Genomic DNA, 15,505 nt, shown 5'->3' on the forward strand with positions numbered 1-15,505 from the left:
CACCGCCCAGCAACCCGACTGCTTCATGTGTGGCCGTCGCCGTGCCCCTCTACTTTCAGCCTGTTTTGGCTTTTCTCTACTGTGACTCTCATTCAGTAGTATCATCAGGCAGGTCAGTTGCAGAACGTCCTGTCACAGAGTTCACCACCTTCTGCTCTGCCCCATCTTTGTACATTAGCGTGGAAGCTTCTAATCATTCTTTGTGTCTCTCCATTTGTTCCCACAGTCCCCAGGGAAAAGCCTTTCGCTCTAAAGTGGAGTTGATTGCGTACTTCGAAAAGGTAGGCGACACCTCCCTGGACCCTAATGATTTTGACTTCACGGTAACTGGGAGAGGGAGCCCCTCCCGGCGAGAGCAGAAACCACCTAAGAAGCCCAAATCTCCCAAAGCTCCAGGAACTGGCAGAGGTCGGGGACGCCCCAAAGGGAGCGGCACTGCGAGACCCAAGGCAGCAGCATCAGAGGGTGTGCAGGTGAAAAGGGTCCTGGAGAAAAGTCCCGGGAAGCTGCTCGTCAAGATGCCTTTTCAAGCTTCACCAGGGAGCAAGGCCGAAGGGGGCGGCGGGGCCACCACGTCAGCCCAGGTCATGGTTATCAAACGCCCTGGCAGGAAGCGAAAAGCTGAGGCCGACCCCCAGGCCATTCCCAAGAAGCGGGGCCGAAAGCCGGGCAGTGTGGTGGCAGCCGCTGCTGCAGAGGCCAAGAAGAAAGCAGTGAAGGAGTCTTCCATCCGGTCCGTGCAGGAGACCGTGCTCCCCATCAAGAAGCGCAAGACCCGGGAGACAGTCAGCATCGAGGTGAAGGAGGTGGTGAAGCCCCTGCTGGTATCCACCCTCGGTGAGAAGAGTGGGAAGGGACTGAAGACCTGCAAGAGCCCCGGGCGGAAAAGCAAGGAGAGCAGCCCAAAGGGGCGCAGCAGCAGCGCCTCCTCACCCCCCAAGAAGGAGCACCACCACCACCACCACCACTCAGAGCCCCCGAAGGCACCCGCGCCGCTGCTTCCACCCCCGCCCCCACCCCCACCTGAACCCCAGAGCTCCGAGGACCCCGCCAGCCCCCCTGAGCCCCAGGACTTGAGCAGCGGCGTCTGCAAAGAGGAGAAGATGGCGAGAGGAGGCTCGCTGGAGAGCGACGGCTGCCCCAAGGAGCCAGCTAAGACTCAGCCCGCGGTCGCGACCGCCGCCACGGCCGCAGACAAGTACAAACACCGAGGGGAGGGAGAGCGCAAAGACATTGTTTCATCCTCCATGCCAAGGCCAAACAGAGAGGAGCCTGTGGACAGCCGGACGCCCGTGACCGAGAGAGTTAGCTGACTTTACACAGAGCGGATTGCAAAGCAAACCAACAAGAATAAAGGCAGCTGTTGTCTCTTCTCCTTATGGGTAGGGCTCTGACAAAGCTTCCCGATTAACTGAAATAAAAAATATTTTTTTTTCTTTCAGTAAACTTAGAGTTTCGTGGCTTCAGGGTGGGAGTAGTTGGAGCATTGGGATGTTTTTCTTACCGACAAGCACAGTCAGGTTGAAGACCTAACCAGGGCCAGAAGTAGCTTTGCACTTTTCTAAACTAGGCTCCTTCAACAAGGCTTGCTGCAGATACTACTGACCAGACAAGCTGTTGACCAGGCTTCTTAGGGTATGCCTGCACCTCCTCTCCCACCCCGACCTCCCCCCCACGCCCCCCATGTGGTCATTAGGGACAGAGAGTGCCATTGGTGCCCCAGTCTCCGCTCTCCTCTCCCCCCACCCTGCCCCACCCCCATCCTCCAGCTCCCCCGCCTCCCCCATCCCCACCCACATTGGGACAAGGAGGTGTGAGGCAGGAGAGACAGTTGGATTCTTTAGAGAAAAAGACAGAGATGGCCAGTGGCTACAGCCTGTGTGATCTCACCCATGGTGGCACAAATCTGGCCCCACACCAGCCCCAATCCAAAACCGACTAGGACATTTCACAGGACAGGGAGGTAGCACCTGTTCGCTCCAGTTCTGGCATGGCTAGGAGGGAGTCAGTCCTTTGAGCTGCTGGGTGTAGACTGGCCTGAGCCAAGTGACCAGGTGAGAGGACAGCCCCGGGCCGTTCTCCAATGGGTGGCGCTAGAGAGAGAGAGAGAGAGAGAGGCCGTGGAAGCAACAGGGCGAGGCGCACTGGCCCCGGGCTCCTGGGCTCCTCCGGGTGGCAGAGAGCAGTGGGGCTGATGGAATTCCTAGTCGCTCAGAGCACTCTGTGACTGGTAGGTAGAGGCCTAGTGGACAGGTTGGGGGGCCAGGGGGAAGGAGGGGAAAATGTTCTTCCAAAACTTTTCAATTCTACTCCTTTAGGGACAGCTTAGAACTATTTGCACTATTGAGTCTTCATGTTCCCACTTCAAAACAAACATGCTCTGAGAGCAAACTGGCTTGAATTGGTGACACTTCGTCCCTCAAGCCACCAGACATGACAGTGTTTAGAACTACCTGGATCTGTATATACCTGCGCTTGTTTTAAAGTGGGCTCAGCACATAGGGTTCCCACGAAGCTCCGAAACTCTAAGTGTTTGCTGCAATTTTATAAGGACTTCCTGATTGGTTTCTCTTCTGTCCTTCCATTTCTGCCGCCTTTCATTCATCCTTTCATTTCTTCCCCTCCTCGTTCATCCCTTCTGTACCAGGCACCCACAGTTCCCAGCTTTACCTGAGCTGATGCTGGTCAGCTCAGGCCCCCAGATCTCACCCTGCCCTTGGGCCTTCCCACTGCCAGCCCTAGCCCTAGCCACACCCCCATTCTGAGCCCTGAGGAAGCCCCGGGCTCTGCTGAGTCCACCTGGCCCTAGCACCTTGGCTTCTCTGAAGGGCAAGAGAGCAGCAAGATCCTGCTCTCTTAGGGAGCTCCCTTCCCTGGTCAGACCCTGATTCTGGGCCTTCTCAACCTACTCGAGAGAAGCAGGCAGGCGAAGTTGGGCAGATTTGGACTTGGGAGCTGAGGGTAGTGCAGAGGCCCCCAAGGCCTGCCATAGTCATCAAGTAGCCCGGCCCTGACCTTGGCCTCGGCCAGGCCCAGCTAGCACAGTGTGGTGCAACGAGGCAGCAGGTGGGAAGAAATGGCAGATGCCCCAGACCTGAGCTGGGACCAGTGCCTAGGCTCCTGGCCCCTCTGCTCCTCCCTTAAGTTAACCATGAGTTCTTTTCTGATGGAAAATGTCTGGGTTTTGCTTGCTGGAGACTGGGTAGGGCCAGCATATCACACATCTCCACATCTATGCCAGGGGAATGGTGTGGGGGCTGAGCGGCTTGGGTTTGCTATGGGTGTTCATTGATCAATCTCCATTTAGGACCCCATCCTTTCATTCTGTGTTCAGGAAGTCCTTATCTAGCTGCATATCTTCATCATATTGGTATATCCTTTTCTGTGTTTACAGAGATGTCTCTTATATCTAAATCTGTCCAACTGAGAAGTACCTTATCAAAGTAGCAAATGAGACAGCAGTCTTATGCTTCCAGAAACACCCACAAGCACGTCCCATGCGAGCTGCTGCCATGAACTGTCAAGTGCGTGTTGTCTCGTGTATTTCAGTTATTGTCCCCTGGCTTCCTTACTGCAGTGTAACCATGAAGGAGTGAAACATCCTAAAAACCGTCTAGCACTTCCTTGCCAGTCCTTAGTGATCAGGAACCATAGTTGACAGTTCCAATCAGTAGCTTAAGAAAAAAACCGCATTTGTCTCTTCCGGAATGGTTAGAAGCAAGGGAGTTTGCCCCCATTCTGTTTGCAGAATCATAGTTGGCCTTTGTAGCATTTTTGTACCCATTTCCTTATGCTGCAAAAGCAAGTCCCACAACCAGACCCCCTCTGCTGTTGACCCTCTGGGCTTCACTTCTGACTCCTCCCCAGGAAAGGCAGGGGGGTCGGAGGAGGGGGCAAGTCCTTCAGGATCCCTCTTCCTTCAAGGACAAAAGGCTCCTGACCCCGAAGTGGCCTCGCACTCCTGGCACCCACAAAGGATGCCTGTCCACGCAAGTACAGCGTCCGGCCAGTTTGTCGTGGAGACACCATCCGTTTTGGTCGGTTGGGTTTTTATGCATTACACTTAGTCCAGTGGAATGTGACTCCCGGAACCAGTGTCAAGAGCTGGCCTCTCCATCAGCTCAGTACCATCTGGTCCTGGGAAGAGGAGTGCGGGGCCCGCCATGCCCCCCTTTCACCCATGACCCTTCAGGGGCTGACTGGGCATTGGTGGTTGAGAGCACAGCATTTCAAGTTTCATTTTCTTTCGGCCCGGTCTGACCTGCAGCCCCCTCGCTCCCCAGCTGCTTCTCCTTACAGTTCCGAAGCTGCAGGCAGCCCCTGAGGCTCCTTAGGGTTTTCTCTCCTTCTCCCCATTCTTTCGCATTCCCTCTTCTTCACCTAATAAAGGCATCACAAGTAAGTCACCATTAAGCAGGTCACCTTGGTGGTTTGTCGCCCTGGCAGACGGGCCCTGCAGCTCCCATACCACCCCTGTCCTGGGTCAGGTTGACAGGAGGTTGGAGGGAAAGCCAGGCCATGGGATTCTCACCAGCCGTGTCCAGCCCAGTTTGAGGGTGTGACCTCGATTTTGTGTGTGCTTGAACATCATGAAGATTGGGGGCATCTTTTAGGGACTGTGTGAAGAATACAGAAATTAACTGGCTGCTTTCAGACACCTGTTTGTAGGGCTAGGTCACAGTCACTTTCAGCCTCCCCCACCCTCGTTCTAGTTGTTAGTTACTACCTCCTCTCCCGACAGAATGCTGTATGTCCTTGAGCTCCTCCTACAATGCCCAGCCCAGCTCTGCCCTGCCCTGCCCATTGGTGGGCCTGCCCTAACCAGTGGAACCGCTGGCCTTGACACTGTAGTGAACCAGGGCACCGAGCCACAGCCAGGCTCTAAGACAGCTCCCTTCTGCTGCTACTGTATTCCCCTTATCAGAAGGCACAGGCGACACCTAGAAATGCCCTGTTCCCCAGTCCATCAGTGCCAAACGACCCAAGGACCTCAGTCCCCTCAACTCCCTGGGAAGTGAAAGCCGTGGTGGTGGCCCAGGGACACTGGCCACAGCCAGCACCTGGCTTCTACTCCTGAGACCCCATGCAGGTGTGGGCAACAGTCTGTTCAGGGGCACCAGGACCCAGAGCAGCCCCAAGTTGTCACCTGCTCCTCCGCGCAGCTTTTCATTGCTCTGACAGGGATGATGAAAGGAGGTACTAGCCTGAAGCAAACTGCCATGTTTGGTGGGAAAGGTGTTTCTTTAGCTGCCAGGATCTCTGGATTGAGGTAACTTTTAGTAAGCAACTGAAGCGCAGGAGGGAGCAACAGGTATGAAGTGAACTCACCAGGTGGGGCGACTGGATCCTGCAGAACCCAAGTGGAGCCTAGCAGCTGAGCTCTGCGCCCCCTTTCCGGAGCATTTGCGCCTGGCTCTCTGGGCTGATGGAGCCAGGGAAGGTCACAGGTGCTGGTTCTTGGAGAAGCCTTTTGCGCATCCTTTCCTAGCCAGTGTCGCCCCGAATTGTTTCCTAATGTGAGTCACGCACAGATTTTAGGACTGGTGGCCCAGACCTCAGGAAGCAAGCTGTGTTTAGAGCCCTGTTCCTGGAGTCTTGGCTCATGGGGGCGGGGTGGGGAGCAGCGGGGGCAAGCATCACCCAGCCGGTGGTAGAGCCCCTGCAGCCCCACCATGTCGCGTTCCTGATCTTACTTTGTTCTCTGTAAGGGTCCCACCTTTGCTCTCTCCGCCAGTAAACTCGTCCACTCTGGAGGGGTTTGTCGAGTCTCCATTTTTTCGTCTTTTCTCTTTTAGATGCTGTATCAATCTTTAGAAAAGGCATAGTCTGTTATATATCGCTAGCATACTGCCTCCCCCAGGGTCTAAAGTTACATATTAAAGGGGAAAAATGTGAACACTGAAACCCGTTCTGAACAGTTCAGAAGGAAAATCTAGAAAACATTTGGCAGAAAATTACATTTCAATGTTGCTGAATGAATAAGAGCAAGATTTTGCAAAAGTGCTGATATAAAAATATTTGGAGCTTGGCCTGACATGTGAGTGCTCCAGGAAAAGGGGAATCCAGCCTGAAGCTGCTGGATCTGAGACTCGGGGCCATCTTCGCATTGGGGAGCCCCCTGTCCTGCAGGGCTGCCTGCCTGGTCCCAAAGCTGTAGGAGCCCAGCACTTGGTGTGGGAAGCAGAGTGTCACCAGTGAGTCCAAAGGCCTGCGACGTTCTCACCACCCAGCACCACCTGTTTCTTGTTCCTTTCTCATCTCGACAGGATGTTCCCCAAGTGCTGATTTTTTCGGGAAAAAGGAAGTCCTAACTAGGGCCCAGGCAACTAGGAAGATGAGGGTGAGGTCTCCCCTTTGGCCTCTGCCTGTTCCCTGAGACATTCCCCCTCTCTGCTCTCCTTGGGGCCCAGGGTCTAGGTGAAGTGGTGCTCCCTTATGCATGCAGAGGTGAAGACAGGCCTGAGCACTCCCTGTGGTGTGTGTCCCCCTCGCCCCTTACCAGCGAAAGCCCCTGGGCCAGAGGGAGGGCAGGCACAAGAACAGGTACCGGGCAGAGCCGAGACCTTCCCAGAGGGAAGTCCGGCCTTTGAGATTGAGAGCATTAGGGAAACTTGCAAATTGCCTTTGCTCCCCTAGCCCCCCTTCAAGCTTACCTTTTCTCAGGTCCTCAGCAGCAAGAGACAATGAGATGAAAAGGCCAACAAGAGGTTTGGCTCCTGCTCACTGGTAGTCCCTCTCCCTTCAGTGTTTGTGTGTCCAGTGACAAAGGTGTTCTTCCTGGTGACCCTGATTATATCCAATATCTTATAGACTATACGCATAGGCCTGCTTGGTCTCCTCTATCCTGGGCTTTTGTTTTGCTTTTTAGCTTTGGTTTTAGTTTTTCTGTCCCTTTTATTTAATGCATCAACTAGACACACAGAGCAGTTGAATTTTTATATATATATATCTGTATATTGCACAATTATACACTCATTTTGCTTGTGGCTCCACACACACACACAAAAGATCTGTTAAAATTATACCTGTTGCTTAATTACAATATTTCTGATAACCATAGCATAGGACAAGGGAAATTATAAAAAAAAAAACAACAAAACAAACAAACAAAAAAAAAACAAAAAACAAAAAACAAAAAAAACTACAAATCTGTCTGCTGGTCACTTCTGTCCAAGCAGATCCGTGGTCTTTCCTCGCTTCTTTCAAGGGCTTCCCTGTGCCAAGCGAAGGAGGCTCCAGGCAGCATCTGGGTTTTGCACTGTCTCCCATGCTTGCGAGAGAGGTCCCAGGATGCTGGTGCAAGACAGTTCACCTCAACGGGTGGGTGTAAGAGCGCTTCCTTGCCCTGGCAAAGTCTGGAATGTAGTTGGTACCACCTGGCCCCCTTCGACCTCTGGATGGGGCAGCTGGAGTCCAGGAGGGAGGGGATGGCCTGACCCCACCCCCAGCCCTCCCAGTGACCCAGTCAGAGTGATCATGTATGGAGAGTCAGCTCAGCAGGCCTCCCCACCAATAGGGCTTCCACTTTGCTGAGGCTGGAGGGCAGATGGGAGGCCTATCACATCTCTGAATGTGTGAGCTGCACCAGGTAGACACCAGGGACCCCAGAACCACATATGAGAGTCCACTGGGTCCCCCCTAGGAGGTAGCAAAGACTCCAGAAAATCCCTGTCTCTTCTCCCCCATCCTACGAGTAACTGCATTTGCTTTTGTAATTCTTAATGAGCAATATCTGCTAGAGAGTTTAGCCGTAACAGTTCTTTTTGATCGTTTTTTTAAGTAATTAAAAAACACCAAAAAAAAAAAAAAAAAGAAAAGAAAACAACTACAACAACCCAGAAACTTGTTCTTCCAAAGCAGAGAGCATTATAATCACCAGGGCCAAAAGCTTCCCTCCCTGCATCATTACTTCTTCTGAGGCCTGAACCAAAAGAGAAACACTCATAAGCCCTTTGGGTGGCCAGGCTACCTGTGGGGCCCTCGGAGGACCTGGGCTGGGGCAGCCTCTGGGCCCAGTCTGGGGCCCACTCCAGCCTGCATTCAGTATTAGCAGTGGGTCACGACGTCCTTTCCCACCCAGCCTGGGATGGGGGCAGAGGAGGCGAGGAGGCCGTTGCTGCTGATGTTTGCCACTAACAGGTGGGTGTCCACGTGTGTCCACGTGCGTGCTTTCTGACTGAAATCTGAAATCAGCGCCCAACTTAGCCTCACCCAGTGACCTCTCGCCCACCTGGACGGAGCAGGGCCCACCCAGTTGAGTGTTTCTGGGGAGCTGGACGGTGGAGTGCAAAAGGCTTGCAGAACTTGAAGCCTGCTCCTTCCCTTGCTACCAAGGCCTCCTTTTCCGTTTGATTTGTCACTGCTTCAATCAATAACGGCCGCTCCAGAGTCAGTAGTTGATGAATATATGACCAAATATCACCAGGACTGTTACTCAATGTGTGCCGAGCCCGTTCCTCGCGCTGGGCTCCCGTGTACCCGGACACTGTAACGTGTGCTGTGTTTGCTCTCCTCCCCTTCTCCCTCATCCTTCCATCGTTTTTCTGGGGTTTTTCTGTTTGGGTTTGGTTTGGTTTTTATTTCTCCTTTTGTGTTCCAAACATGAGGTTCTCTCTACTGGTCCTCTTAACTGTGGTGTTGAGGCTTATATTTGTGTAATTTTTGGTGGGTGAAAGGAAATTTGCTAAGTAAATCTCTTCTGTGTTTGAACTGAAGTCTGTATTGTAACCATGTTTAAAGTAATTGTTCCAGAGACAAATGCTTCTAGACACCTTTTCTTTACCAACAAAAGGATTTGGAGGGAGGGGATGGTGACCAAGATGAGAGGGGCTGTCCTTTTTCCCCAGGAGGGGAGATCCGAAGAGATGACCCCTGCCCAGATCAGCCAGATGCCACCCAAAGAAGTTAAGCCTAAGCCAACAGACCAAATAGCTGATGTGTTGCCATTTTCAAAGTCAGAGCAAAACCAGGTTTTGTTCCACCCAGTGGATTCTGTTGCCTTTTTTTCCCCCAAGATTATTAGCATCATCATTATTTTTAAGGACAGACAAGGTTGATGTTCCTTCCAAGGGAGACAGGAGGGGTGTGAGCAGAGCCGACCTTGCCTCAGTGGAAGGAGGATAGGGCAGGCCTGAGGAGCATAGCTCAGAATAAGGGTGGTCATCTCCCTGGAGACCTCCACTGTGGCCACAGGTCAGTTGTATGTTGACAGGGCAGTTTGGCCACTCTCCACCTGATGCAGCTCTTCCTGGACAGGCTAGGTGGTAGGCATTACTGTTCAGGACACCCCCATCACAACCCACCCAGTCCCAGAGTATACAACACTAATGTGACCTCTAGATTCTTCACCATCCTGGGTGATATGACGATGGTGGAGGGGGTGCACTCTCTTTGCTGTCATCTGATCCCCAGCAAAATTTGGGCATGAGAAACCCCACTTCCCTTCCCCTGGCAAAACCAGATCCTTCTGAGAAAAGCCATTACCCCCACCAGACATTGTTTTGGGCTCACGGAACAGGGACAGATGTGTGCTCCCTTAGCACCCAGCCCTCCCCCCCCAAAGGCGAAGACAATGCTGACTGTCATGACTGTTTGCACATGGGTTTAGTATCAGGAAGAACCAGGCAGGGTGGCTGCCCCCTCCTGAGTCACAGTGACACTGGACACCCTAGACAGAGGAGCTCCAGCTCGGAAGCCCGGTGAGGGTGGGAGAGAGGTGTGTGTGGGACAGGGAGCAGCCCAGGACAGACTTGGCTAGAGATGTCTCCAAAGCCCTCCATCACATTCACCTTCAGTTTTTGTGTTTTGGGACAATTACTTTAGAAAATAAGTAGGTCGTTTTAAAAACAAAAAATATTGATTGCTTTTTTGTAGTGTTCAAAAAAAGGTTCTTTGTGTATAGCCAAATGACTGAAAGCACTGATATATTTAAAAACAAAAGGCAATTTATTAAGGAAATTTGTACCATTTCAGTAAACCTGTCTGAATGTACCTGTATACGTTTCAAAAACACCCCCCCCCACTGAATCCCTGTAACCTATTTATTATATAAAGAGTTTGCCTTATAAATTTACATAAAAATGTCCGTTTGTGTCTTTTGTTGTAAAATCAAGTGATTTTTTCATAAGGTTCTTTTACTATTTGAAAAGATGGGCAGCACGCAGTTTTATTTTATTTTTGTAAGTTTTTTAATACGTGTGAAAGCAAAGAATACTCAGCATGCCTTTCTAAGTGACGCGTTTGCACCTTTTGTTGGGAAGTACTGTATCCTGTGCTGTTAGCATTCTCGATAAATCTCTCTGTGAAAGTGACTCAAGGTCTGGGCTTTCATTATCAGACAGCTCACAGGACAGCATGGTGCTATGTTTCCTGATTCCGTCTGGCTGTCCCTGAACCCAAATAGCCAGCTGTTTTCAGGACTGCCTTGGGAGGAAAGACCAGCCTGCTCCATACACTGCCTCCCTTGGGTTCCGAGGCTACACTTTCTAGGCACACTGCTCCAGCGTGTGTTGGGAAGCTCTGGGGTGGCAGGCTGGGAAGGACCTGGCACGGGTCGGCCCGCTGAGCCCCAGGTCCAGAGGCAAGTGGGCTGCAGCCCTTCTGCACAGCCGCACAAATCCCCTGCTCCTGAGGGCCATGGCAGGGGTGCCTCCTCTGTCCAGGTGCTTTTGGAAACCAGCTGCCATCCCCGAGCTCCGGCTCCTGTGCCTACAGCCTGAGACCTTCCCGTGGCCTCTGCTGACCTGGCCCCCTGCCCAAAGGGGGCGCTGTCATCACTGTGGGGCTTGCAGACCTTTTGCAAACTTGGCACTCAGGAGCTGCCTGCCCTGCCACAGCTGTTCTTACGAGGCTGTTGCTGGGCTGGAGGGGACAACTGCTCAGAGTCCAGCTTCACATGCAAATAAATGTGGGCACACGCTGCTAGAAGGTGCACTCGAATGTCCTGGCCTTGAAGGTTAAAACAAAGGGTTGAAATTCGACCATGTCGAATTGAGCATGTCTCGTGTGCCAGGCCTGTCCTGGGAGCCGCTGTCCAGCAGTGAACGAGGAGGACAAAGTTGCTGTTCCTTTAGGGCTTAGTGTGTGTGTGCATGATAATTTCCCGTACTGGAGTTGGTAGTCTTTGTAAAGGCTGTCCCCATGAGAAAGCACTGGGGCCCAGGGTGTGGCTGGTGATGGCTGTGACTTCTGGGGTGAGAGGCTCCCATGGAGGCCCATCTTGGGGGGACAGCCTGAAGGGGAGCCCTCTGGGGTCAGGATCGAGGGGGGCGGGTGGTGAGGGAAGGAGACCTGTTGCCGTGCAAGCACTCATCCAACTGGAGAAACAAAAGAGCAGGCACTGTTGCTGCTTGGTGGGGTCTTTCCCCATCTAGAGCGGGAGGCAAACAAGGGCAGACGCTCACACGCCGCAGATGGCAAGCACAGCAGGGGCTGCAGGCAGCTCTGCCCAGAGAGGCCTAGGGTCCTCAGGGTAGGAGGGAGTCGCAAGAGCAGGGGGCCTGGGGAAGAAATGGACTCCAGAGATGTTCAGGGAAATGACCGCAAAATAGGGGCTGCTGGAATGGAGGAGCACCAGAGAATCCAAAGAAAGCAGTAGCTGCAGAGCACTGTGGGAATGGGCAAGACGGACTAATGTGGTGAAGACATCAGACAGCCTAGGAACCGAGCCTGTTGCCTGGGAGAGGCTGGACTCTGCCATCCTCACAGGGGGTAGTGCCAAGTGAGCCAGGAGCATGGCAACAAGAGGGAGGAGGCACAGCAGAAGCTGAAGGCCTGTTTTTAAGAGACGTAAACACGTTTTACGTGCTAGTGGGAAGAAGCCACCAAAGAAGGAAAAGCTGCAAACACTGCAAAGAGCAAATAATTGCTGGAGCAGGTTCCTGAAGAAGTGGAAAAGATGGCATGCAGGGCGGAGGAGGTGGGCAACAACGCTCGGAGCTGGGGCAGCCTGCTGTACAAGCTTCCAGATCGTTCTCCCTGCACCCAGCCTCATGGCCAGCTGACAGGACGCAGCGGGGGTCCTCTGTGTGACCCACATCTGACCCTGCCCCGCCTGGGATCTCTGACGACTCTCTGCTGCCTCCCGAATGAAGCCAAAAGTTCGTAAGGGGACCTCCCAGTGACGCTCACAAGGCCCAGCTCTAGCCCTTTCTGGAATGTCCCGGGCCTTGCCATGACCTTTGTCCCAGTGCTCGGAACCGCGCTGCTCCATCCCTCAGAGCCCCACTCAGGGGGCCCCTCCTCCGAGAAGCCCGCCTCACCGCCCAACCGAACCCAGGGGCGCGGCCTTCGCGGGCAGAGACTGCGCGCCGCGCCCCCGTGTGGCCGAGGGTCGCGGCGGCGGCGGCGCCGGGCAAGATGGCGGCGGGCCCGGACCCCGCCCCTTCCGCCCCGCCGGGCGCTGCACGAGGCCGGCTTAAAGGGGAAGTGAGTCAGTGTCCGCGGACCCGGCCGGCCAAGGCCCGCGCCCGCCCCGGCCTCGAGAGGCCCCAAGAGGCCCTGGCCCGGGGGCGGCGGCGGCCATGGCCGGTGGGCCGGGCCCGCGGGACCCCGCGGCCCCCGGCGCCCAGCACTTCTTGTACGAGGTGCCGCCCTGGGTCATGTGCCGCTTCTACAAAGTGATGGACGCCCTGGAGCCCGCCGACTGGTGCCAGTTCGGTGCGTGGCGGCGGGCGGGGGGACGCTGGGGCGGAGGGCGCGCGGGCCCCGGGCGCCCAGGCCTGACGCCTCCCGCCCCGCAGCCGCCCTGATCGTGCGCGACCAGACCGAGCTGCGGCTGTGCGAGCGCTCCGGACAGCGCACGGCCAGCGTCCTGTGGCCCTGGATCAACCGCAACGCCCGCGTGGCCGACCTCGTGAGCATCCTCACGCACCTGCAGTTGCTCCGCGCTCGGGACATCATCACGGCCTGTGAGCGCGCGGCCCCGGGGAACCCCAGGACCCCGGGCTGGGTGCGGGGCCTCTTACGGGGCTCCTCCCCGCCCACCCCACCCCACCCCCGCCTGGGCCTAACCGCCGTTTTCTTTCCTGGTGTCCCAGGGCACCCTCCCGCCCCTCTTCTGCCCCCCAGCACCAGCACCCTGAGGCCCAGCAGCCCCCCTGCACCCTGTGAGGCTGAGGTCCCCCGCCCCCGGAAGTTGCAGACGTCAGCCTCCACACTCCCCTCCCCAGGTAAGAGGACCCGGGTGTTGGGCTTGATGGACCTGTGGAAAGGGCCACCTTGACCATGGCCACTGCCATAAACCATGCCGTCGGTCTCTGCCTGCCTCTCACTGGTTATCTTTATGAAGCTTTTCCAGGCTCCCAGACCCATTCTGGGGCTGAGCTCGGTCCTGTCCCAAGCCCTGCTGCCCTCCAGCCACCACCACCATATCCAGCCCCTTCCTCTACCAAGGTAGGTGGGTCCTGCCCCAGGGAAATATTCAAGACAAGGAGCAAAAAAATGTAGCCTTTGGTACACCTGGGCACCCCAGCCAGCCCAGTAGGGCCAGCCAGGAGGCAGTGGGATAGGGGGCGCTTGTGACTGTCGGGCAGAGGGGAAGACAGAGGACCTCACCTGATCCAGGATCTCTGCCCACAGCCTAACCCAGAGAGCCCAGTGTCCCTCCTGCAGGGGGCCCAGCCCTCTCCATTCTGCTGGCCCCTCAGCGAGATCTCCCAGGGCACCCACAACTTCTCAGAGGAGCTGAAGATCGGGGAGGGTGGCTTCGGGTGTGTGTACCGGGCGGTGATGAGGAACACGCTGTATGCTGTGAAGAGGCTGAAGGAGGTGGGTGGAGCCTTCCCTGCAAAGGCCCTGGCAGGTTGTCAGCAGACCCGCACTTTTCTGGTGCTTCTCCCATGCTCCCCCATGTACCTTGTTCAGCCCTCTGATTCCCCGGTTCGAGGTCCCCAGCCCCTTGGTGGTTCTGGGCCCAGGACAGGTGGCAGTGAGAGCGGCCATCAGGCCTTGGCTGCAAGAGCTTCATGCTGCCTCCCCGCCCTCATTTTCCTTGGGGGCTGCAGGGGGCCGACCTGGAGTGGACCACAGTGAAGCAGAGCTTCCTGACCGAAGTGGGGCAACTGTCACGGTGAGTCTGGGGGCAGAGGGAGAACCGGGTCAGGGCCCCGTTGGCCTCCAGGGCCACAAAGCGTGGTACCTGGCTCCCTCAGGCCCCCAGAGCCCACCCCCGCGATGGCCAAATGGAAAGCGCTCAGGTCCCCCTCTTGCAAGCAGGTTTCGTCACCCAAACATCGTGGACTTCGCTGGCTACTGTGCTCAGAGTGGCTTCTACTGCCTCGTCTATGGCTTCCTGCCCAATGGCTCCCTGGAAGACCGCCTGCACTCCCAGGTAGCTGTCCCTGGCCTGGCATGCTTCCCTGGCCCCACAGCACTCCCAGCACCTGACTGAAGCTCTCAGGCTCTGTGAGTGGGTCCCACCAGCGGGCAGGGCCCAGGCTCAGACTTTGGCCCAAGGTGGGCTGCCGTCTTCCCTGGCACCCTTTCCCGTGGTCCCTCCCCGGCTGTTCCTGCGTGCCTGGGAGCCTGGCTCAAGCTGCCTCTAAAAAGGGGGTTATCGACTCGGTGCCCCAACTCACGCCCCTTTCTCTGGCAAGCAGACTAGCTGAAGGGTCTTATCAGCATGGCCCTCAAGAGTAGGAGGCAGGGCGCCTGGGTGGCTCAGTTGGTTGGGCGACTGCCTTCGGCTCAGGTCATGATCCTGGAGTCCCGGGATCGAGTCCCGCATCGGGCTCCCTGCTCGGCGGGGAGTCTGCTTCGTCCTCTGACCCTCCCCCCTCTCATGTGCTCTCTCTCTCTCTCATTCTCTCTGTCTCAAATAAATAAATAAAATCTTTAAAAAAAAAAAAAAAAGAGTAGGAGGCAGTGGGCAGTAAACTGCGCCATCTGGACCTGCAGCTGACCCTCCGCTAGCCACGCACCCACAAGACGCAAGGGCTGACGGCACACAGGGCACTTCCGCTCTCAGGACAGGCATGCTGTGCTGGGGGAGCTGGGGAGAATGCCTCTGACAACATCCCGATGGCCCCAGAGAGGAGGAGGGAGCTCCAAGCACTGAGGAGCGCCCCATTTCACGATGACTCCGGGAAGCACGTTCCGCATGCTTTACAAAGCAGTGGAATAGCTTACTCTCCACCTTCTTGTGAAGTAGCTCATGCAGATTTTGCTCCTCATTCTCCAGAAGAGGAAACTGAGGCCCAGAGAGTGAAGCGGCTTGTCTAGAACCCACAGTGACAGGTGGAGGGAGAGTTGGGGTCAAGGAACCGTGGCCCTCCCAGCCCCTTTGCTTCCTCTGCCACTCCAGAGCCAGGCCTGCCCCCCTCTCTCCTGGCCTCAGCGACTGAACATCCTTCTGGGCACAGCACGGGCGATTCAGTTTTTACACCAGGACAGCCCCAGCCTCATCCATGGAGATGTCAAAAGGTGAGGCGGGGACACAGGCCCCTGGGGCCTCTAAGCGCTGTAAGGATAGAGTCTGTGGCAGGGGAGTGATGCTCCCAAACCTTCT

The 15,505-nt window shown here is 55.5% G+C and overlaps 2 protein-coding genes across 4 annotated transcripts in view; both read left to right on the forward strand.

Moving 5' to 3' along the window:
- MECP2 (methyl-CpG binding protein 2) overlaps positions 1-10,310 on the forward strand; it is a 65,097-nt gene extending 54,787 nt beyond the window's left edge. Inside the window, exon 3 of the mRNA XM_006739354.3 lies at positions 227-10,310. Within this exon, the coding sequence (XP_006739417.1) occupies positions 227-1,313 (1,087 nt within the window). The 3' untranslated portion in view covers positions 1,314-10,310. The remainder of the gene's footprint in view (positions 1-226) is intronic.
- Positions 10,311-12,430: 2,120 nt separating this feature from the next.
- The window catches only part of IRAK1 (interleukin 1 receptor associated kinase 1), an 8,924-nt gene continuing 5,849 nt past the window's right edge, over positions 12,431-15,505 (forward strand). The window contains exons 1-8 of one of the 3 annotated variants that reach the window (XM_081808032.1): positions 12,431-12,657; positions 12,741-12,908; positions 13,038-13,169; positions 13,289-13,392; positions 13,579-13,767; positions 14,004-14,068; positions 14,215-14,329; positions 15,302-15,420. In XM_081808032.1, the coding sequence (XP_081664158.1) occupies positions 12,522-12,657; positions 12,741-12,908; positions 13,038-13,169; positions 13,289-13,392; positions 13,579-13,767; positions 14,004-14,068; positions 14,215-14,329; positions 15,302-15,420 (1,028 nt within the window). In that variant the 5' untranslated portion in view covers positions 12,431-12,521. The remainder of the gene's footprint in view (positions 12,658-12,740; positions 12,909-13,037; positions 13,170-13,288; positions 13,393-13,578; positions 13,768-14,003; positions 14,069-14,214; positions 14,330-15,301; positions 15,421-15,505) is intronic. The other 2 variants (XM_081808030.1, XM_081808031.1) reach the window with 2 other exon arrangements.

The sequence above is a fragment of the Leptonychotes weddellii genome, chromosome X, assembly GCF_054177405.1.
Source record: "Leptonychotes weddellii isolate Sample4059 chromosome X, ASM5417740v2, whole genome shotgun sequence".
Lineage (NCBI taxonomy): Eukaryota > Metazoa > Chordata > Mammalia > Carnivora > Phocidae > Leptonychotes > Leptonychotes weddellii.